General features: G+C 35.8%; 4 protein-coding genes across 6 annotated transcripts; all 4 read left to right on the forward strand.

Moving 5' to 3' along the window:
* Nucleotides 1-2,596: 2,596 nt before the first annotated feature.
* On the forward strand, nucleotides 2,597-6,627 carry LOC123223549 (endoglucanase 11-like). The gene is made up of 5 exons (XM_044646749.1): nucleotides 2,597-2,969; nucleotides 3,042-3,254; nucleotides 3,345-3,545; nucleotides 3,732-3,986; nucleotides 5,756-6,627. The coding sequence occupies exons 1-5, from the start codon at nucleotides 2,712-2,714 to the stop codon at nucleotides 6,404-6,406; spliced, it is 1,578 nt and encodes a 525-aa protein (XP_044502684.1). The 5' UTR covers nucleotides 2,597-2,711; the 3' UTR covers nucleotides 6,407-6,627.
* Nucleotides 6,628-8,662: 2,035 nt separating this feature from the next.
* Nucleotides 8,663-11,416, forward strand: LOC123222625 (protein NRT1/ PTR FAMILY 6.4). The gene is made up of 5 exons (XM_044645484.1): nucleotides 8,663-8,950; nucleotides 9,029-9,149; nucleotides 9,237-9,454; nucleotides 9,659-10,206; nucleotides 10,345-11,416. Exons 1-5 carry the CDS (start codon nucleotides 8,948-8,950, stop codon nucleotides 11,219-11,221), a joined length of 1,767 nt encoding a protein of 588 aa, XP_044501419.1. The 5' UTR covers nucleotides 8,663-8,947; the 3' UTR covers nucleotides 11,222-11,416.
* A 722-nt stretch (nucleotides 11,417-12,138) lies between these two features.
* Nucleotides 12,139-17,317, forward strand: LOC123222573 (pyrophosphate--fructose 6-phosphate 1-phosphotransferase subunit beta-like). 2 transcript variants are annotated; one of them, XR_006503668.1, is made up of 15 exons: nucleotides 12,139-12,553; nucleotides 13,029-13,196; nucleotides 13,294-13,415; nucleotides 13,570-13,623; nucleotides 13,723-13,829; nucleotides 13,911-14,016; nucleotides 14,177-14,240; nucleotides 15,132-15,220; nucleotides 15,393-15,524; nucleotides 15,608-15,894; nucleotides 15,985-16,096; nucleotides 16,227-16,311; nucleotides 16,436-16,480; nucleotides 16,548-16,744; nucleotides 16,986-17,317. XR_006503668.1 is itself a non-coding variant. In XM_044645415.1 (15 exons), the coding sequence occupies exons 1-15, from the start codon at nucleotides 12,184-12,186 to the stop codon at nucleotides 17,066-17,068; spliced, it is 1,893 nt and encodes a 630-aa protein (XP_044501350.1). In that variant the 5' UTR covers nucleotides 12,143-12,183; the 3' UTR covers nucleotides 17,069-17,317. The 2 variants fall into 2 exon arrangements, 1 of the variants encoding a protein (XP_044501350.1); XM_044645415.1 differs by having other exon boundaries at nucleotides 12,143-12,553; nucleotides 16,676-16,744.
* A 1,230-nt stretch (nucleotides 17,318-18,547) lies between these two features.
* Nucleotides 18,548-21,927, forward strand: LOC123223794 (plant UBX domain-containing protein 4-like). 2 transcript variants are annotated; one of them, XM_044647158.1, is made up of 4 exons: nucleotides 18,552-19,265; nucleotides 20,502-20,790; nucleotides 21,148-21,243; nucleotides 21,337-21,927. In XM_044647158.1, the coding sequence occupies exons 1-4, from the start codon at nucleotides 18,784-18,786 to the stop codon at nucleotides 21,721-21,723; spliced, it is 1,254 nt and encodes a 417-aa protein (XP_044503093.1). In that variant the 5' UTR covers nucleotides 18,552-18,783; the 3' UTR covers nucleotides 21,724-21,927. The 2 variants fall into 2 exon arrangements, with proteins under 2 accessions (XP_044503094.1, XP_044503093.1); XM_044647159.1 differs by lacking the exon at nucleotides 21,148-21,243 and having other exon boundaries at nucleotides 18,548-19,265.
* Nucleotides 21,928-22,342: the final 415 nt, after the last annotated feature.

The raw sequence follows: 22,342 nt of genomic DNA on the forward strand, positions 1-22,342 counted from the left end.
TTTTCCCCAATGGCCGAAAGCCCAGTTCAAATCATCCCCATCTCCCCCTGTAAATACATCAAATGAACACTAAAATGCAATTGCGCAAGAATCTTAGAACGACCCCATATTAAAAATCTTCAATGGTGATGACATGATGCAAGGCCTTGATAATAATGAGACAGTAAAAATCCAAAACGATGACAATATTACACAAGAACCCAAGAAACAACACATTTTTTGCACTATATAAAAATGAAACCTATGTGACACAAGAACCTTAAGCCGACACTACAATCAAACATAGAAATATAGTCAGCATTGAATTGTAAAGCGATATTGCAATTCAAGGTGAATAAAAAACTCAAAACAAATAAATAGTGTTTGACTCTATATATATGAAGATGATCACTCTGCCTCTAACAATATACAAAAGTTGTTGAAATATAAAAATGATACTTTCCAAAATGAAGATGGAGAGATGGAAGCAAACAAAAATGTCTGTCGCTTAATCAACAAAAATAACTTTCATATCCAATGAAAACGATTAAGATAAAACATAAATAAACACAGAAATTAAAAAATACATTTAATAAAGACAAAATTATGTTAGAAAATGTTAATCCCTCTTTATTTTATTTAATTTTTGTCTAGTAAATAATAAAGTTTTTATTTTTTAATATTAAAACTCCACCTCATTTAATTACACCATTATGTGTAGTTTTGATTTAGTGTATACTCAAATATCCATCATTTTTTTTTTTTTGAGTTTATAATTTGAAATCTAACACTTGCATCAGACATGTCATATTCCTAGAAAAGTACCCGTAAACCCGGGTGGATTAATGATTCAGTTGGCTTCTGACTCGTCAACTATTGAAACGTACTAGTGGGCCTGGGTTATACTTTTCACCGCATTTCAGTCAAAGTAAGTCCACGGACAGATGTTTGGTAACAAATATGATTCATTTGAACTACCGAATTGAAGCAATGATACACAACTTTTCATATGCATGTTCAAGTCACTTTTACAAATTAAGGGTATTGATTATGATATGATGGCGCACTGGGATTGGATCGGATCGAATTGATTGCTTTAATTGATCGTATCATGATGATTTTCTTGTTTCTTCACTCACGAAAACTATAATTTCTATAAAAAAAAAAAATCAGTATATTTTTATCTGGATTATTTGTTATTGTAGCATATGAGTAATTGATTTGACATTGTAATAAGGCCAAACGACTATTTCCCACCCAAGGTATGCTGTAATGACAAGTTTCCCCCCTTTAACTATGAAAATACCAAACACCCACCCATGGCCAGTTAAATTTAACAGAACCCTAACGCCTGAAAATTTTATCTCCTTTTGCCCCCCTAAAGTTTGAAAACAAAAATTTCCCCCCAGCCTAAGTTTAAGAAAATGGCAGTTTCACCCTAGGGTTTGGTTTTGAAATCTCCGGCGACCTCTCCGGCTCCGTTGCCGACGGCTTCTCCCTCCCGAAGAATCCTCTCCTTCCGGTGATCGGTTTCCTCCCATTTGGAGGCCTGATCGTCGTCGGAAAAGCGGTGGGAGACGAAGAACTTCGTCGGGGAAGACGAAGTTCTTCGTCTTCCCCGACGAAGTTCTTCGTCTCCCACCGCTTTTCCGGCGACGATCAGGCCTCCAAATGGGAGGAAACCGATCACCGGAAGGAGAGGATTCTTCGGGAGGGAGAAGCCGTCGGCAACGGAGCCGGAGAGGTCGCCGGAGATTTCAAAACCAAACCCTAGGGTGAAACTGCCATTTTATTAAACTTAGGCTGGGGGGAAATTTTTGTTTTCAAACTTTAGGGGGGCAAAAGGAAATTATATTTTAGTTTATTTTTTAATATTATAGAGAAAATGACAATTTTACCCTTAACCCCGTTACTTTTAACGGGCCATGGGTGGATGTTTGGTATTTTCATAGTTAAAGGGGGGAAACTTGTCATTACAGCATACCTTGGGTGGGAAATAGTCGTTTGGCCTTGTAATAATGTGATCGGCTCAATAAAAAAGGTCAAACTGGTTTGAAACAGAGGTCAAATAATTTTGTACCACAAAAGAAAGTGGAAGGTGATTTACTGATTTGTGTTAAAAAAAGGTCAAGTTTTAACCAAAAACCGATGATACAGAACAAAACACTTACGACTGACCAGATACAGAATCTGCCAAGCCATTGATGAGACAACTCTGTACGCTCTTCTCCGAGAGAAACTTCTGTTTCAACTTTAAATTTTGAGCGCATCTTCCGTTGTTTTGCGTCAGCAATCTCCATTCCTAAGGCTATAATCACTGGAATCTTATCATGAGCATTGATATTCGGGCCACCTTTAAATTTACATCTTGTCTGCAGCAGCGAAAAATTTCCCTTAAAAATTATGACCGTATTGTGATAAATTTACGGAATTTGATTTTATACTTCTCCTGGGCCACATGCATGAAACCTGGAGTCGGAGTTCACCTTCTTTTCACAAAATTAACACCACAAAAGCAGTAAACATTGCATAAATCACGCTTGGGTCGGAAGAAAAAGAAGAAAATTTCTCCATCACATGTGAGAGTCACGTGCACATAGAATAAAGACGCAGTTCAAAGTTCAAACCACACAAAAACGGCTGGCACTGTGAGAGAGTGTTAGATCATCAGCTCTCTCTCTCCCTTTCACTCCTAAAAAGCCAGCTTCTTTAGGAGGGAAGGGACAGAACAAATGGAGAACAACAACGTTCAAATAATCCCAAGATTTGCTTTACCTAGCAATTCTCTTCTTCTTCTTCTTCCTCTTTTGATTCATATCTTCACTGCTGTTTTCACTACAACTGCAACTACAGTTTCAGCTTTCGACTACGCTGATGCTTTAACCAAGAGTCTTCTCTATTTCGAATCTCAGCGTTCTGGTCGGTTACCGTACAACCAACGTGTCACTTGGCGCGATCATTCCGGCCTCACTGACGGCTTAGAACAAGGAGTCAGTAAAATCACAATGTCTGTCAGTAGTCAGAATGATTTTGATGAAACTGATTAAAGTGTTTTTGTGTAGGTAGATTTGGTTGGAGGGTATTATGATGCTGGCGACCATGTAAAATTTGGGCTGCCGATGGCCTTCACAGTGACAATGCTTTCGTGGAGTGTCATTGAATTCCGAGACCAGATCACTGAAGCCGGCGAATTGGAGCATGCATTAGAGGCAATCAAATGGGGCACAGATTATTTCATTAAGGCACACACTAGTCCAAATCTGCTATGGGCTGAGGTACTTAATTACTCTTTAATGCACTCTAATTTTTTTTTTGAATTATTAATTAATTTATAACATGATGGTATTTCTGTGTTTGGCTAAAAGGTGGGTGATGGAGACACCGATCACTATTGCTGGCAACGCCCGGAGGACATGACAACATCACGACACGCTTACAAGATCGACGAGAACAATCCCGGGTCGGATCTCGCCGGAGAAACGGCTGCCGCCATGGCTGCTGCTTCAATAGTCTTCAAGAAAACAAACCCATATTACTCACACCTACTCTTGCACCATGCCCAGCAGGTAACATTAAATTATTGACGTGATCTTAAGGGTTTCATTTGACATTTTCAACTAATTGGAGTAGATTCCTGTTAAGCATAATATACACATTTGGTACGTTTTGTTAAAGTGAGTTCAGTGGTATAACTAACTTCTTAAGCGAAAAGTAAATTAATTTTGTTCATTTTTTTTTCGGGGTTGGTGCAGTTGTTCGAATTTGGTGATAAATATAGAGGAAGATATGATGCAAGTGTGGGTGTGGTGAAGAGCTACTATGCGTCGGTGAGTGGGTACATGGATGAGTTGTTGTGGGGGGCAATGTGGCTGTACAAAGCCACCGACAGTGACAATTACTTGGACTACGTAATCAACAAGGCTCATCGCTTTGGTGGGATTGGTTGGGCAATTACAGAGTTCAGTTGGGATGTTAAGTACGCTGGCCTTCAACTTATGGCCTCAAAGGTAATTTTCAAAACTGCCTGCATATTTCCTCGGTATTGTGTTGGTTTTTAGTAGGGAAAAGGTGGGACGTATCTGGGATTTAAATGGTTTCATGTTTTTAATCTTTCAAATCTTTCATCATGGATTTTGCTCTTTCACTGGCTTCAACGTTGAAATTATAATACATATTGTAAACTTTAAATCACGCCGTTTTCACTTTTTAGAATAAAGTGTTCACTGATTGAGTAAGCCTTAATTAAGGTACCCGTCAAAGCCATTTAAAATACGCCAAATAGGTTCTCAAGAAGAACAAAACCATGTGGATCTGATGCTGTGCAGGAAGCATTAAAGTGATGAAGTAGTACCAAATACGTATGTGCTTCAACAGCAGCGTCTCTGCTTAAATATGAATCCAGTGGCTGGGAAGTCTGCACTGAAAAAAGTATAATTTCAGTTAAGCCAAAACACTATGTCCCACCTAAGGTATAGTTAAATTCTAAAGTGCCACCTTCAATTTAAAAAAATCCAAATACCCACCTATAAACTAATATCTATTAAATATTTTAGTTAGAATCACAAACAAAACTATCATTTGATAAAAATATTTAAAAAATTAAAAATTTATAATATATTCCCTCCTAATTATTAAAAAACTAACAAAATCCCCCTCACCCAAAGTTTGAAAATTAACATTTTCATCCTTAGAGTCTATTTTTCTCCTCCTCCGATGACATCTTCACTTCGATAGTTGGTCGACTTTCCATCATCTTCAAGGCTAACCAATATTTTCTCTTCAATCATTGTTTTCATCGGATGAAGTGACGAAGAGTCCATCTTCGTCTCTTTGGTTAGACGAAGATGATTTGTCTTCGTCCGACATTAGATGAATCTTCTTATGATCAGAGACTTGTCATCCAAAAAATTCGTTTGGATAATGACATGTTTAGACAATTGTCTAGAGGACAATTAAGGATAGAGAAATATACAATTGGAGTTGATGACGGTTTAGGGTACAAAAAGGACATTGCCGACATTGGAGATGGTGATCGACGGTGAAGAAAACAAAACCAAGGTTTTGGGGAGGGGGGGGGGGGGGGGGGGGGGAATGTGATTTTTTTAACCTAAAAAAGTTGTTAGAAGGGGTGAATTTGTGAGTTTTTAAAACTTCAGACAAAAAATAATAAATTATATATATTTTTAATAATATTATTAAAATAATGATTTTACTTATAATCTTAATTGATTTTTTTAATAGAATTTGACTCATGGGTAGATGTTTGAATTTTTGAAAATTGGAATGTGACACTGGGGTTTCACTATACCTTGGGTGGGAATAAGTCTTTTGGCCTTTCAGTTATTGCACATCACATCGCAGAGCTACATGGTGGCTCTAGTATTCATTTTTTAGTGGGTTCCATTGTTAAAATGAAGAGAATGAACGGTTGCCATGCAATTGTTACCTTTATAGTGAAACAGAAACACTTTATTATTCACTATAGACACCCACATCCGTTTGCTCAATTTCTCTTATAATGTGAAAAGATGTTTAGGGTTTGGCTGTAATTGTCAATAGTTACACATGCTGCAGATACAATGAGGGTCCTAGGCCACTATTCCAAAAATTGGGTCACAGCAATAACATCCCCATAAATGAATGCAATTGTCCCATCTTCTCCTTTGTTTTGCTATTCATAAAACAGACACCATACCTTCCATCATATCTCCCAACTTTTCAAAAATTTAAAATTCCCTCTAAAACAATTGTTTTTTTTTTTCTTTTTATTTAACAGTTACTGGCGGAGGAAAAGCAAAAGAAACACAGTCACATACTTGAGCAGTACCGATCCAAGGCTGAGTACTACTTATGTTCATGCCTCAACAAGAACAATGGCAGCAATATTGACCGGACCCCCGGAGGTCTCTTATATATTCGGCAATGGAACAACATGCAGTATGTTTCAACGGCGGCGTTTCTTCTCACTATATACTCAGATTTTCTCGTTGACTCAAATCAAAAGCTGATTTGCCCTGGAGGAACAGTGGATCATGAAGAGATCTTAAGTTTCGCCAAATTTCAAGTAGATTACATCTTGGGGTCTAACCCAATGAACATGAGCTACTTAGTGGGTTATGGGTCCAAATATCCCACAAGGGTGCACCATAGAGGAGCCTCCATTGTGTCATACAGAGAGAATAAGGGGTTCATTGGGTGCACCCAGGGCTACGATAATTGGTACAGCCGGCCGGAGCCTAACCCCAATGTTCTAGTTGGGGCATTGGTGGGAGGACCCGATTGTCAAGATGATTTCGTGGACCAAAGAGATAATTATATGCAGACCGAGGCCTGCACATACAATACAGCACCATTGGTGGGAGTTTTTGCTAAGTTGTCACAATTAGAGCACCAAAATCCTCCGCAAACTTTGCTCGCTTCTTATTAGTAATAAGAAATTTATACTATAATATTACATGGGGAATATAGATAAAGCATTGAATTTTGTAAAGGGTTTTTGTTTTGTCTTTTTTATTTACTGTTTCTATGGCTGAACTAAAGTGTTCAAGCCTCTATTTGTATTGTTTTTTTTTTTTTATATGTTATCTTTCTCGAGTGTTAATAGTGCAAAGCTCACAACTGTGGCTTATTCTCTTTGTTTTTCTATCATTGCGTTGTTGTGATGTCCTTAATTCAAACTAAAGCAAACAAAATGGGAAGGGCCGCAAGGAAAAGGCTGCTCTCAATGTAAAAAATAATTGAGATTAGAGTAGATACATGTTCATACAGCTCCTCAAAGCCCTCTGATCATTTGACTATTTTAATAAGTAATTCATGATCACTGTCATTACTAAAATTTGGGCTGACTGGGACTTGTTTTAAACGCCACCTCCCAGTATGTGTGTGTAGGAGAATTAAAAGGCTTTCCTTCATAGAGCTCACTCTTGTTCCAGGCTCAAGTGTGTTAAAGGCCCATGTCCAATTAAGAAAAATTTAGGACCCAGTCCCAGATTTCAACTATGAATCCAAATTAAGAATTATGGATAAATTAACCTCATATCAGCAGTAACACGTTGTACTATTATTTCTATAGATTAAACAAATTCACATTTGTCATTTTCGTGACCTCGTTGACGAAGTCAAAGATATTCCACTATGTTTGGGGATTCATTACTATCCTTCGTTCGTTCGTTCGTTTTTAAATTAAAATATGTCGGGTGGAAAGAAAGGCAGAAAGGAAATCCACGTTGTAAAAGCAATTTTCACCAATGAACTATGAACCCGCCAACTTTACCGGGAAAGATGGTATCCATGGTGGGTCTCTAACATATATCAGAAGCAGGCGGTGTTTGGTTCAAAACAATTGTGAGCCCAGTTAGATAACTAGCACTAGCTAGCAGCAAATATTCCAAGAAAATTAAGTGGATTTGGATTCTAATCTTTTTCCTGTTAAGATATAAAACGATGTGTGACGTTAGCGCTTACTGTTAGCTGAATGGGAACCATAGAAAAAGGTTGTGGTAAGAGCTATTCTGTATATACAGATTTCTATAGAAGTAGATCAAGATTGTAGTCTACTTAATGGAAGATGAATATATTTGAAGTGGAAGGGAAAGTTAATATTCCAACGATCTCTTTCAGACCATTTGATATCACCATGAAAGCTACAACAGTTTGGACAAATCGAAAATGACGACGCATGAATTCATGTACTGTTATATTCTTTCCTTTTGGTTACATTACACACTCAATGGGACATTATCTCTTTGGCACTTTCTCCATTTCACTTGGTTTCTTTTTAAAGTTGGACTACAAAACAAAACCCTTACAGCCATAAGATCATCTTCTCACCAAATCCCAGCACTGACATCTTCATTCATGCTTTTTCAAACAGAAATATGATTTGATTAATTTGAGTGAAGCTTCATTTTCAAATTATACTTTTGTGACAACCGAAAATATCATCAAATAAAACAATACTAACATATAATTATATATATATTATAATATAATTAAATATTAATTTATTTTTAATTTAAAATTAATTAGTTATGTGATAATATATATAAATATGTATATATATTTAAAATAAATACACATAATTTTATTATAATATATCCCTTTTTTAAAGCACTTTGGAAAGTTACCTTTAATTACAATGTAAAAGCTGGTTAAACTGAAAAAATCTCAAATTTAACAGAAATTAATGCATTAATTTAGAATATAGATTCCAATACATGTACAGATTTCTTCAATCCTAACTATTTATACTGTCGGCTGCGATAACCATAACTATTAATACTTTCTGTGATGCTATCAAATCCTACCTAATTGCAAAGTTGGCAGAATTGCTTGCCAACATGAAGAAAGAAAATTTTAACTCTACACGATTTTGTTTTGGTCAATGCCATAATTGAATTCTCTTGGCCCCATTCATTCCATTATTATCACGAACACACAGATCAATCAATTAGCTTTAAACCTTTTTCTTCCCTCTTGGACCCAGAAGTTTTGGAATAGTGCATCTTAAGATTTCTCAAAAGTGCTAGAAGATCACAGAACCGAAAATGAACTTTAAATTAATAACTAAATAAGTCAAAAATTTAGTGTCGCTCAAAATCTCAGACCTTCAAGCTACCCACTTGTATCGAAGTGGTAAGAACTAAGAAGATAAGCAAAAATTGCAAGTTGGAGGTGCAGGGCGACAGATGGATTCCTTAAATATTATCTGGACAAGTGTTTTTCATATGATAACGATTAATCAGAAAAGAACGATAATGGTTCCAACATTGAACCGAAAGAAGAGACAAAAAATTCCTACACTCGAGCTACCGTTCACTTATAACATGTGGAGAGTGACCATAGGAGGGTACTGGCGGTCCATCCTTTTCAACTCTGATCATGCACATGCATTGAATCTCTTCTTTATAAAAGTTTGGATACAATCACTTCTCATTCTTTCTCTTTTTTTCATCCCCCCAACTTAAAAATGGTAAGTGCTTCTAACAAGTTCTTCATAATTTGCATCCTTCAATACTACTTATGTTGTTCATGATTTTATGTTTACTAGGTTCTGGTTTCATCCCATGGAGAAAAAGATGGAGCAAATGAAGAAGCTGCAGTTGATTTTAGAGGGAATCCTGTGGACAAGTCCAAAACTGGTGGATGGCTTGCTGCAGGACTCATCTTAGGTGCTTAAATTTTAAGTAACATGAACCGATGTGTTTTATATATATATATATTTATATAAAGTTAAATAAATCAAACTTTTGTTGCAGGAACTGAGCTGTCAGAGAGGATATGTGTTATGGGCATAGCAATGAACTTGGTTACATACCTAGTTGGAGACTTGCATTTAACTTCTGCAAAATCTGCAACTATTGTTACCAACTTCCTGGGAACTCTCAACCTTCTTGGACTCCTTGGTGGGTTCCTAGCGGATGCCAAACTTGGCCGCTACTTGACGGTTGCAATCTTTGCTTCCATAACTGCAGTGGTAAGATTTGATTCATTAATTAACCAATTTAAATTGCTTCAAAACTGATAAATGAATTAGGCCATCTAAAAGGCAAATCTGGAATTTCATCTCATATAAGCAATTGGTACCATGCCATCAAATATTATCTTGCACAAATTATTAATTAGCGAGAAATGAGATTGAGTGGTCTGTGGCTGTTTTATATTGTTAATCTTGCAACAGGGGGTGACTTTGTTAACCTTGGCCACAAGCATTCCTAGCATGATTCCTCCTCCCTGTAATGACTACAGAAGACAGCACAATGAGTGCATTGTGGCCAATGGTCGGCAACTGGCTATGCTCTATGCAGCTCTTTACACCATAGCACTTGGTGGTGGCGGCATAAAATCGAATGTCTCAGGCTTTGGTTCTGACCAATTTGACACATCAGACCCCAAGGAGGAGAAGGCCATGATTTTCTTCTTCAATAGGTTCTATTTTGTCATCAGCATTGGATCATTGTTTGCTGTGATAGTGTTGGTGTATGTGCAAGATAATGTAGGAAGAGGTTGGGGATATGGCGTTTCAGCAGGCACAATGGTGATTGCAGTAGCTGTACTGCTATGCGGCACACAGCGGTACCGTTTCAAGAAGCCTCAAGGCAGCCCTTTAACTGTCATTTGGAGGGTGCTACTCTTAGCTTGGAAGAACAGGACTCAACCTAATCCTTTTCATCCCAGCCTTTTGAATGAGTACCACAATGCCAAGGTTCCCCACACTGAAAGATTAAAGTGAGTGCCAAGTTTAGAACAATTTAATCTTAAGTATACAATTTACAACAAGTTCAACAACAGAGCTAGCATGCACTTCTTTTGCTTATAGTAAATTTTCCTGAAACTTAAAAATGTCTACCTTGTGATATTGTTTAGGTGCCTTGACAAGGCTGCAATTTTGAGCCAAGATAAGGCTGCTAATGAAAACAAAACTGATCCTTGGATAGTTTCGACTGTGACTCAAGTTGAAGAGGTGAAAATGGTAATTAAACTCATTCCAGTTTGGTCTACATGTATCCTTTTCTGGACAGTTTACTCTCAAATGACAACCTTCACTGTGGAACAAGCTACCTTCATGGACCGCAAAATTGGCTCATTCATTGTCCCTTCTGGCTCTTTATCAGCTTTTCTATTCATCACTATTCTCCTCTTTACTTCATTGAACGAAAGAATCTTTGTTCCCCTGGCTCGAAAAATCACCCACAATGTCCAAGGCATGACAAGTCTTCAGAGGGTTGGCATTGGACTCGTTTTTTCAGTAATAGCTATGGTGGTTTCTGCCATTATTGAAAAAGAAAGAAGGGGAAGTTTTGTTCATAAACACATAAAAATAAGTGCTTTCTGGTTAGTCCCTCAATTCTTTCTGGTAGGTGTTGGAGAAGCTTTTGTTTACGTTGGACAACTTGAGTTCTTCATCAGGGAGGCACCAGAGAGGATGAAATCAATGAGCACAGGGCTATTTCTAAGCGCCATTTCAATGGGGATGTTTGTGAGTAGTTTGTTGGTGTCTCTTGTAGACAAAGTAACAAAGAAGCGATGGCTAAGAAGCAATTTGAATACAGCCAAGTTAGAAAACTTCTACTTCCTGCTGGCGGTATTAGGAGTTATAAATTTCTTGGTCTTTCTCGTTTTTGCAATGAGACATCAGTACAAAATGCAGCAGAATTTTAAGGGTAGTAACTCTGGCGAGACAGAGCTTCAAGACATGGACAATAATTGGACTACAGAAGGAAAACCGGAGATGGAGGTGTAGTGTTGTTGCTATTCAGTACCCTGGCGTAAGTAACGACAATCAGTTTGTACTTTAAGCATCTTTTTCTGGGCCCCACCATATGGTAGTGAGCGAGGGTTGATTTTGAAAAAATATTTATTTTATTACCGAAGTTTGTATCCTGTTTTAAACATAGGCTAATGGCAAGTTTCACTTGTGTCGGGTTTTTTTTTGTAAGAGTCATATTCATCTTAATTATTATAACGTAGAAATCTTAACTAAATCAAATTGTTTTTTCAAATTAAATTAATTATATTAAATAAATAAAATTTTAAATCTAATGATAAAACGTGGTTTACTTTTTCAAGACAGGCTAAGGCCAATTCCGACCCAATGTTAGTTTGACTGAAAGGAAACATGAGAATGAAACCGGGTTCAGTTTAAACCGTGTGAAAATTTCTATTGAATAGACTAATTGATTAAGGCACCATAGAGTAGGGTATACGTGGTGCTTGTTATTTAAGTCCTCTCTATGGACAGATCTATCCCACTTGGTCAGAAATCTAGATTTTTTGATGTTTTCAATTTCTATGAGGAGTCTTTTGTTCCGTATTTTAAGGTTAAAAATGATTCATCCACTTGTCATTTTATTAGTCTGATTCTCGAAGTTGCGATGACTTTTTGGTATTTTGTTGTCAAGTTTGACTTTTGCTTTATGTCTTACAATTATTAAATAAACAATTTTTAAAAGACGCGCATGCTATTTTTAATAAAAAATGTTTTTGTTGGAAAAGTCACTTTGATATCAACCAATGGTTTTGGAAACCGCTTTGTGGGAGGGAACAAGTATTCAGTGGGCAACTTGTTAGGTGAAATGACTATGTGCGCCCAATACTCAAGTATGAAAACGACAGCGTTTAATTCAAGCTGAGCCTGAGCGTTTTTCTCCATCCAATTCTACCAACAAAAGTAGCCCGAAGATTGGCGGAATCTGCTTTGTTGCAATGCCCTTTTTACCCTTGTTGTTAACGAACTCTGAGAGAACGCCTGCCCGAGTGCCCAACCAGACAGAACAAAACAGAACTACTTATAAAGAAGAGCAAGTCACAAGACAGCAACCAGTCAAACACAACACCGATCTTTGTCTCCCTGTCCTTTCTCCGTCCTTCTTACACTCTTTTCACGTCGATCATCTCACCACCGCCATGTTATACGGTGTCGCCAAGGTCAAAAACGATGAACCTGGCCGTCTAATCTCCATATACAGTGAACTCCAAATTAGGAGACTAAATGTCCCTCTATCTCTCCCGTCTGTTCTCAAAAACTCTTTCCACATTGTCGACGGTCCTCCTAGCTCCGCCGCCGGCAACCCTGGTACAGTCACCGATACCGTGTTCATTAGTTCTTATATACATCCATAATACATATAGTAGTATTCATATGCACATGCTTCACGTAAAGAAATTGATTGTACGTAATCAATTTGTGTGTGCTCACAAAGACGCGAAGGTTAATTGTCTCTTTTGAATCATATCATGGCGGATAAGTGGATCAATAAGCATATAGTTTTGATATTTTTGTAAGATTTAGTAAAGAGCACCTTTGACAGGGTTCATGGGGCTCCTTTTATATTGGAAGTATGATTGTTAGGCCATGGTTGTATACAACACAAGCTATAAAAATAATAATGAACGTAATTTTTTTCTTCATTAAAACAAGAGATGTGTTTATTGTAAATGAAAGAGTAAAAATTAAATGAAATGTCGTAATTCTAACTTCAAATCTATGAACTTGTGGTAAAATAAAAGTATTTTGAAATTTTAATATGAAATACAACATATGACTACAGAGGAGATAGCGAAGTTGTTTCCAAACTTGTTTGGACAGCCATCAGCAAAGCTGATCAAAGTTGATCCTAATAAGGGGAGCGGCCTGGAGAGCAAGAGTTTGACCATTGGAGTTGTATTTTCAGGAGGGCAGGCTCCTGGTGGCCACAATGTTATATGTGGGATTTTTGGTGAGAGTTTTTTTTTTTTTTTTTCTTAACTAGTTTACTTATTTTCGTTTTGTAATTTTTTTTCTTTTTGAAAATGATTGTTTCCTATTTTGGTTAGATTATTTGCAGGAACGGGCCAATGGAAGCAAGCTTTACGGGTTTAAGGGTGGCCCTGCAGGGATCATGAAGTGCAAATATGTTGAGCTGTCTGTTGATTTTATTTACCCATATAGAAACCAGGTGAGGCTTTATAGAGTCATTGTTATAATACTGTCATCAATTACTGATTTCTATGAAGTTGCATTGAGAATTATTCAGCATTTATAAACCTGCCTATTCATGGTATAAACTTCTTGCTTGGGGATTTGCATTTATGTAATGTAGAATCTTACAGGGTGGCTTTGATATGATTTGTAGCGGCAGAGACAAAATTGAAACCCCAGAACAGGTACCCCAGTACTGCTTAATGTCTTGTTGACATTGTGGGAAAAACATAACATTACTTGATTTAATCTGCCTAATTTTGCATGATCATCACGAGTTTCAGCTTAAGCAAACTGAGGAAACGGTAGTGAAGCTTGATTTGGATGGACTAGTTGTCATTGGTGGGGATGACTCAAACACGAACGCCTGTCTCCTTGCTGAAAACTTTAGGTACAGTCTACTGACATGATCTGTAATCTTATGTTGCTCTGTTGACTCCATTATTTTGGTTGAATTACCAAAAATTTTCAGGAGTAAAAAGATGAAGACAAGGGTCATTGGATGCCCAAAGACCATTGATGGTGATTTAAAATGCAAAGAAGTTCCCACAAGTTTTGGATTTGACACTGCATGCAAGGTCAGTAATATGTGTTTTTTTTTTTTTTTAAATTTTCACTCTAGATTTTTTCTTTTTTTGATTGTTAGTTTCTATATACTGAGAAAAAAGTGAGCTTAATGTAAATCCTTGCAAAGACATGTCCTAATTTAGGCAGGTTTAACCTATAATTCTGGAGCAGATATATGCAGAACTTATTGGAAATGTGATGATAGATGCTCGTTCTACTGGAAAATACTATCACTGTGAGTACTATTATAAATCTACCAAATTCAGTCATGCTTTATGTTTTCTGCCTCTTTAAAACTTAACAATGCAAATACGAAAAAATTGCAAGGCTTTAGAAGTAACCTATGTAGCACAGAAATGAAAACGGAGAAACGTGAAAACGTGGAAACGGAAACGTGGAAATGCATTTTTTAAAAAATATAGGAAACAGATGCATGGAGAAACTTATAAATATGAAAAATCTAAGAGTTTTTTTTTTTTTTTATAAATATTAAATTTTTTATAACAAAAATACATAAACTTATATAATATAAAAATAAATAATTAAAAAAAAATGGAGAGAAAAAATACTATAAAAAAATAGAATCATAGAATCTATTGTAAATTGTTCTTGAGCAAACACACGTAAATATTTAAGAAAAAAACAATAATACACACCAATTTATATGATATATTAGGGAAGAGATGAGTAACATATTAAAGAGTAGAGATGAGATGAATTCAATATGAGATTTAAAGACATTTTCGGTTTGAAAATATAAAAGATATGTGTTTAATCGATTTTACAATTTTTCTTTTAAAAGAAACGTGTTTCAAAATTTTTCGAAAATTTTGAAATGACTTGAAACGTTTCCTATAAGTTTCAAAGAGTTTCGGAAATGGAAATGTTTCTGAAACGTGGAAACGCACCCCATTATAAGTTTCCGTGCTACTTTGGAAGTAACAATATATTTGATATATGTGGATAGCAATAGTAGTAACTAGAATCTGGATTTCATATTGAGCTTATCAATTCGTAAGTTATTTGGGATGTAAATGTAAGTTTCATATTATTGATGAAGTTAATTCAGTTTTTTTTTTTTAAATTTCACTTATTTGAATATTTGCTGCATTATTCATATCCACAGTTGTGAGGCTTATGGGTCGCGCAGCTTCTCATATAACATTGGAGTGTGCTTTGCAAACTCATCCAAATATTGCGATTATTGGGGAAGAGGTAACCTCCTAATGTCTATATTGATTTCATTTTTGTAGACCACATGTGTGCCGTAGGTTTGTTGGTAATATTTTTCTATATGAAATAGAACTCAGAGATCAGTTCATTATGTTTTCATCATTATGAATTCTCCAACTTTTGTTGGCTTTGACAAGATTGTCTCTTGATGAAGGTTGCTGCCAAGAAGCAAACACTGAAGAATGTTACAGATTATATAACTGATGTGATCTGTAAACGTGCAGAACTTGGTTATAATTATGGCATTATACTTATACCTGAAGGCCTGATTGATTTCATCCCTGAGGTGTGATTCGGATCATTGTTGCTATATACCTTCTTCACATATAATTTAATCCACTGTTGCTTGTATTTTATCCCTTATTGCAGGTACAACAACTTATCGCAGAGCTGAATGAAATCTTAGCACAAGACGCTGTTGATGAAGCTGGGATGTGGAAAATGAAACTTCAAAGTCAATCACGGGAGCTATTTGAGTTGCTACCTAAAGCTATTCAGAAGCAACTAATGCTTGAAAGAGATCCACACGGGAATGTGCAGGTTGCCAAAATAGAAACAGAAAAAATGCTAATCGAAATGGTGGAAACTGAATTGGATAAAAGGAAGCAGGATGGTACATATAAAGGAGAGTTCCAAGGACGATCTCACTTCTTTGGGTAACCAAAAACTTGTACATCTTGTTAGTTCTTGGATCGGTTGTTCCATAATGTTTACGAAAGCTAACATTGTATTTGTTCAATATGCAGTTATGAAGGTAGATGTGGCTTCCCAACAAACTTTGATGCCAATTACTGCTATGCATTGGGTTATGCTGCTGCAGCCCTCCTCCATTCCGGGAAGACTGGATTGATTTCATCGGTCTGTCTTGTTTAGTTACATTCTACATTTCTTTTCTTTTCTTTTACTTTACATTTTGTTTCTTGGAATGCTACATTTCCTGGTGATTTTGTGCTGATGTCTAATGCCTTATAAGTTGTTGGGCATACAGGTGGGAAATCTGGGTGCTCCAGTTGAAGAATGGACGGTTGGAGGAACAGCATTGACTTCCTTAATGGATGTAGAGAGGAGACGTGGTATTCCACCACTCTCCCCTTTGTCAACATATAACAAACCTGTATATTTCAATAGTTGAGTCGCTTGGTACCTGTATATTTCAATATGCACCTAATTATAAACTCTGTTTTATTTCTGTCTCAGGGAAGTTCAAGCCTGTGATTAAGAAGGCAATGGTGGAACTGGAAGGTAACATTCCTTTTTATCAGTTGTATTGCTTTCATTGCACAATGAAATTGACATTAAGTAGTATCAGAATACCCCTTGAGGAGTGCCTGCCTGGGCTGCTGCAATCAGAACATGACGATGTTCCACGCACCCAACGCTCCTCCTGGACAGGACAGCCAATAAATTTATTGTTTTGTTGCATTGTCAATGTATCAGGAGCACCATTCAAGAAATTTGCTTCTTTGCGAGATGGCTGGACCCTCAAGAATCGATATATCAGTCCAGGTATCATTCATATAATCTTCGCAGCTTCCTTCTTTTATGATGCGACTTTCACTTGAACATCTTAGATGGATTGAACAATGGTTTTCTGAAAAACCACTAAAGATTTTTTATTATGGTAGCCTTGTTTCTTCTTGCACATAGTCACTATATATTACTCAGAAACTTGAATTGAACCAAGTCAACTGGTCATTGAACGTGCTTGATTGAATCAGCTGAATATCTGGCTTTTGAATCTGATCAGGTCCAATTCAATTTGTTGGGTCGACAGCAAATGATCTCAATCACACTCTACGACTGGAACTTGGACTTGAAGAACGAGCGTAGCATACAGGTTTTGGTTGATATTCATTAGCAACACATCCCAGCGCTCATAATTATCAAGGAATAAATCAAATATGTCACTCCATTTATTATTGGACACAGAGAGATAATTTTACAAGAAGGTAATATTTTATCAGGGATGGTTCATCAGACAAATTTCTATAATGCTAAATATATTTAGATCAATGGTATAGATTCTCCAAGTAATATTTTTAAGTTATTAATAAAAAGTCCTTTTATATTGTTTCAAAAGTAAATTTTAAAACATAAAACAGTGGATGTAAAGTTATAAATGATGATTGAAATTACATTCGAAAAGTACAAATTTAACTAAATTCGTATCGATATTATACAATTTCAAGGGAATCATTCTATGCGATTGATGTGATTTTAATGAAATCATGCAACGTTAAAATGATTCCAGTCTTAATTTGATTACGAATTAAGAACTAATTGAATTTATAGTTAGAATTTGATTTTTTTTAATTGAAAATAAGGATATATGTGATAAATTTTAAAGTTAATAGAAAAAAATAATTTATTTATTTTTACTTATTAATTATATAATACTTATACATTTTAAAAACCAGTTTGATTTTGTACAAAATGTTAAAAAATCTCTTTTTTGGCTTTTAAAATAAAAATTTCTAGATTTAGTACAATTTAAATAGAAAATACTTACTTTTTTAGGCCTTTCGATAGTCATTGATTAGTATATGTAAATCTAATATTAATAAAAAAAGGCCAAAAGACATATTTCCATCCAAGATTTGATGCAAACCTAACTTTTCACTTGTTAACTATTAAAAATTCAAAACTTTCACTTATAAACGATTAAAATTTATAGAAATAATTAACCCTAAAAATAAAATCGCTATTTAATTAATAATATATTAAAAATAATAAAACATTGTTTATTTTTTCTCTAAGTTTAAAAAATTAATAATTTTTTTTATGATTAAACTATAAAATCTTATATTTCCCCTAAAGTTTAGGGTTTATCTCTCTCCCCTCTTCTGGTATTGAAATTGACTAGTTTTTCTCTCCCTCTCATTTTCTAGCGTTTCTTTGACATCTTTCCCCATTATCAATCATCTTTGTTTAGGGAGGATGAAGATGATTCACAGTGGTGGGGAAGACGTCAAAAAAGGAGAGGAAAAGCGAAACTAGTAGAAAAAATAAGATAGAAACCCCAAGAGGAAAAAGTATGAGTTTAAAGTTTAATCTATAAAAAAAAATAGTTAGCTTTTTAAATTTATGAGAGAAATAGATAATTTTTTATTAATTTTAATATATTACTAATTAAGTAAGGTTTTATCCCTTAAATTAACTATTTTTATTAATTTTAATTATCTATAAATAAGAGTGGGTTTAGATTTTTGATAATTATTGGGCTTCTATCAAACATTGGGTGGGACATAGTTATTTGGCCTAATAAAGAACAACAACTCACATTATTTCCCCTATGGCCATGAATTTAATAGAGGATTAAATCTACAAGGAATCTGCAAAACTTCCCTGGAGAAGGAAAAATTATATTTATACGGCACCAGGTATAACGTAATCTTTTGGCCATGTTTCTACCATTCCAAAACCCTGTCGTTTTGATTCTCCGCCTACACACGCATGCGTAATATTATCATCGATCCATTACTTCTTTCAACAATCCATTTGAAGCCAATCGAATCCAATTAGATCAGAGTTGGATCCGCAAATCAATGGAGAACTCAGCACAGCAAGAAACCAACACGAACTTAATCAACTCTTTCATGGAGATCACCTCGTCCACTAAAGAAGAAGCTCATTTCTTCTTGGAGTCTCATCAGTGGGACCTTGACGCTGCCGTTTCAACTTTCTTAGACGACGCCACCGCCTCCGCCGCTGTTACATCGCAACCCGACGCCTATAATCACCCTTCCGTTCACTCTCCCTCGCCATCACTGTCTCACCAGTCGCCGTCCACGTCTCCCTCCGCGTCTCTGTCTCGCTCCCCATCTAGGTCTCGCTCTCCCTCCCCCGCTCCCGCTCGTGAACCCTACCAGCTGCGATCGCGCCGCCGACCGGAGAGGAAGGAGGACAAGAGGGCATCGGGGACGCGTGGCGGGATTAGAACACTTGCTGACCTCAATAGGACTCCTCCTGGTGGCTCCGGTAGTGACGATGATGAGCCACAGCAGTATTATACTGGTGGTGAGAAGAGGTATATTGAATGTTTAGCTTTTAATTTTCTTTAATTTTATCAAAAAATTTCGTTTTTTTTTTTGGCGAAATTGAGAATTGTTTGTTTATGATTGCGGCTGAGATAATCAATGAGGTTTGCTATCGATATTTATCTTGCTTCCAATTTTAATTTCAGAAAGAATGAGAATTGATTTATGTTTGTCTTAAGTCTAAATTTGTAGTATCTGGATAACTTCTGCAAACAAAATTTTGTAAGTTTTGGTTTGTGTGGTGTGATTCTACGCTAATGCTTCTAAGATATTAAGTTTTTAGATATCAATGTGCTTTGCTATCAATATTTATCTTGCTTCCGATTTTTATTTAGAAAGAATGAGAATTGATTGATGTTTGTCTCAAGTCCAAATCTGTAGTATCTGGATAACTCCTGCAAACAAAATTTTGTAAGTTTGAGTTTGTATGGTGTGATTCTGTGCTAATTCTTTAAAGAAACATAGTTTTTAGATTATAAATTTATTCTTTCTTGGGAAACATTCCCTTAAGAGGCTTCTTAGCCTTGATTATGTGAATTTTTTTTCGTATCAGCAGCAAGACCCGAATGTCTGACTTACAGTACGTTTCATGTATCAAAACAATTTGTTGTTGAACCTCAGTTGGTGTTATTAAAATTTTTTAGGGTATTGGGAATCACAATTCTTCTTAAATAGATGTAGTAATTTATTTGTCACACTTGTATACCCAATTTTTTTTTCTTTTATGGCCGCACCGTAAAAAAAAAGGGCCCTTTTGTGCATCGTACAACTAATCACAGAGCGTGTGTATTCCCCTCAGCTGGTTGTATGTGCAAAGGATGCATAGAGCACTTTCCGATTACAATCAATATTTACTGGCTTTATAAGCTTCATTGTGATAGCTAGATTCCCATCCATTTTATTCACAAAATATGATACAATGTTCCTGGAAAATTTCTTGTAAAATTTAATTTATAAACATAAAGAAAAGAAGGGGATTGATGCATAATCTTATTGGAAGATTGATTTGATCAAATATGCATGAGAGTCTTTTTTTGTGGATGGAACGGAATTTCTATGATATGTTTGATATTTGAATATATATATATATATATATATTGTCCTTCATAATTCATATGGTATATTCATGGGCTAAAGTTGGTTTTGTATCTCTCACCAATAGCATTCGTATTAGATGTTGAATACGGTGGTTATTTATTGTTTTATAATTTTTATTCTGGCTGCAGTGGAATGCTGGTCCAGGATCCTACCAGGGGCACTGATATTGATGTGGATACAATATTCAATCAAGCTAGACGTTCAGCTATAGAACCACCTTTGGATTACCATCAACCATCTTCGAGCTCAAAAGCCTTCACTGGAACAGCAAGATTTCTCACTGGGGAGATGGTGCCATCTGATCCTTCTCCACCTGTAGAAGTTATTCACAACATTACTTTTTGGAGGAATGGCTTCACTGTGGATGATGGTCCACTACGGAGAATGGACGATCCTGCAAATGCATCCTTCTTGGAGGTAATGTGTTTTCCAAATGTTAACTAATTTCTTTTATTCTTTCATGATTTTCCTATTGGCTTAATGTTTAAATGCCTATGCACATAAAAATCTTGAATGAGCACCATAACTATCACATTCAACTTCCATATGAAATTTTAGATACCTGTTTTAGGGAAATGAAGCGATTTTTAATTCAGATATTCCTGGTAGTCATATTCTATGTCTCACATGAGGGTAGATAACTGATTTTTTCCTCTCAAATAAAGGAAGTTCTGTTCAGGTTTAGGTTTATGTTATTGAAGTCACTCAGTTCTGTTTCTTTATATTTTTTCTTGACTTGCTGTGTACATATGAATTTGTTTCATCTCAATTCAGAGCATCATGAGATCTGAGTGTCCAAGGGAGCTTACCACTCCAGATAGGAGAGGGGCTGTGCATGTTCAACTCAGTAAGCGGGACGAAGAGTACTCTGTGTGTCCTTTCACTTAGATTTCTGTCATTTTTCTCTTTGTTTGAGTTTGTGTATTTTCAGTTAACATTCCTTTTTCTACCCTTTTCATGCAGGAACCACCAAAGCCCCGGTCTTCTTTTCAGGGTGTTGGAAGAACCTTAGGTAGCAGTGCCACCCCTACACCAACCGTCTCTGAACCAAGTGCTGGTGCCACTTCCTTGACCACTGCTCCATTGTCATCGTTGGGTCCAGTTGTGGATTCATCCTCACCAACAACCTCGGTTCAGCTGAGATTAGCAGATGGTACGCGCATGGTTTCACGCTTCAACTTAAACCATACAATCAGAGATATTCATGCCTTCATTGACGCATCTAGACCTAGTGGGTTAAGGGACTATCAATTACAGGCAATGGGATTCCCTCCCAAGCAACTGACTGATTTGAACCAAACAATAGAGGAAGCTGGTATAGCCAATTCAGTGGTTATCCAAAAACTCTAGCTGCATTGTGTTTCTTTTTATTCCCCTTTTTTTTAATTTTTATTTACCTTTTTCATTTTAGTCTCAGACTTCCAAGTCATACTTGCTACATCAAGCTAATGGGACTGTATTTGTCTAAGATTAACACTAGCTGTGGATGTATCAATTTTTCTTTTGAATAATATTATGTGAATCCAGTTTTGAGTATTAAATTTGATACTCAAATGATATGTCATTATAATAAAATTATACAATTATGTAATGATATATCATTTGAATATTTAATTAAGTATTCAAAATTGGATACGTAATTTTATTGTTTTCTTTTTTTGGGTAGTATGAGATTATTCATAACTGCATAAATATATATCTAAACTAAGTGCATAAATTTGAGTTTAAATGACAATTTTTTGATATATCATCATTTGTGTAGACTCTGTATATATATTTTGCTGAAAAATTCCTAATTGTGTATTTGTTTATTTCTTGAATTAATAATTTCCAGAAAATTATCTGTCATTGAATATTTTGCAGATTTAATCACTGTTTAAAAAAATTAAACTAAGGGGGCGTTTGGTTTGGGTAATGTTTGATTACTAAAATAAAAAAAATTATTGGGTATAAATGATTACTATGTTTG

This window comes from Mangifera indica, chromosome 8 (assembly GCF_011075055.1).
Source record: "Mangifera indica cultivar Alphonso chromosome 8, CATAS_Mindica_2.1, whole genome shotgun sequence".
Lineage (NCBI taxonomy): Eukaryota > Viridiplantae > Streptophyta > Magnoliopsida > Sapindales > Anacardiaceae > Mangifera > Mangifera indica.

Bases quoted from the DNA above. Each gene is read 5' to 3' on its own strand.
- LOC123223549 (XM_044646749.1), top strand. From the start codon at position 2,712: ATGGAGAACAACAACGTTCAAATAATCCCAAGATTTGCTTTACCTAGC. The intron at 3,255-3,344 runs GTACTTAATTAC...TTTGGCTAAAAG, and splicing joins CAAATCTGCTATGGGCTGAG to GTGGGTGATGGAGACACCGA. The intron at 3,987-5,755 runs GTAATTTTCAAA...TTTATTTAACAG, and splicing joins TTCAACTTATGGCCTCAAAG to TTACTGGCGGAGGAAAAGCA.
- LOC123222625 (XM_044645484.1), top strand. The intron at 9,455-9,658 runs GTAAGATTTGAT...ATCTTGCAACAG, and splicing joins TTGCTTCCATAACTGCAGTG to GGGGTGACTTTGTTAACCTT. The intron at 10,207-10,344 runs GTGAGTGCCAAG...GATATTGTTTAG, and splicing joins CCCCACACTGAAAGATTAAA to GTGCCTTGACAAGGCTGCAA.
- LOC123222573 (XM_044645415.1), top strand. From the start codon at position 12,184: ATGCCCTTTTTACCCTTGTTGTTAACGAACTCTGAGAGAACGCCTGCC. The intron at 12,554-13,028 runs GTACAGTCACCG...ATATGACTACAG, and splicing joins CTCCGCCGCCGGCAACCCTG to AGGAGATAGCGAAGTTGTTT. The intron at 13,416-13,569 runs GTGAGGCTTTAT...AGAATCTTACAG, and splicing joins TTTACCCATATAGAAACCAG to GGTGGCTTTGATATGATTTG.
- LOC123223794 (XM_044647158.1), top strand. From the start codon at position 18,784: ATGGAGAACTCAGCACAGCAAGAAACCAACACGAACTTAATCAACTCT. The intron at 19,266-20,501 runs GTATATTGAATG...TTCTGGCTGCAG, and splicing joins TATACTGGTGGTGAGAAGAG to TGGAATGCTGGTCCAGGATC. The intron at 21,244-21,336 runs GTGTGTCCTTTC...CTTTTCATGCAG, and splicing joins AGCGGGACGAAGAGTACTCT to GAACCACCAAAGCCCCGGTC.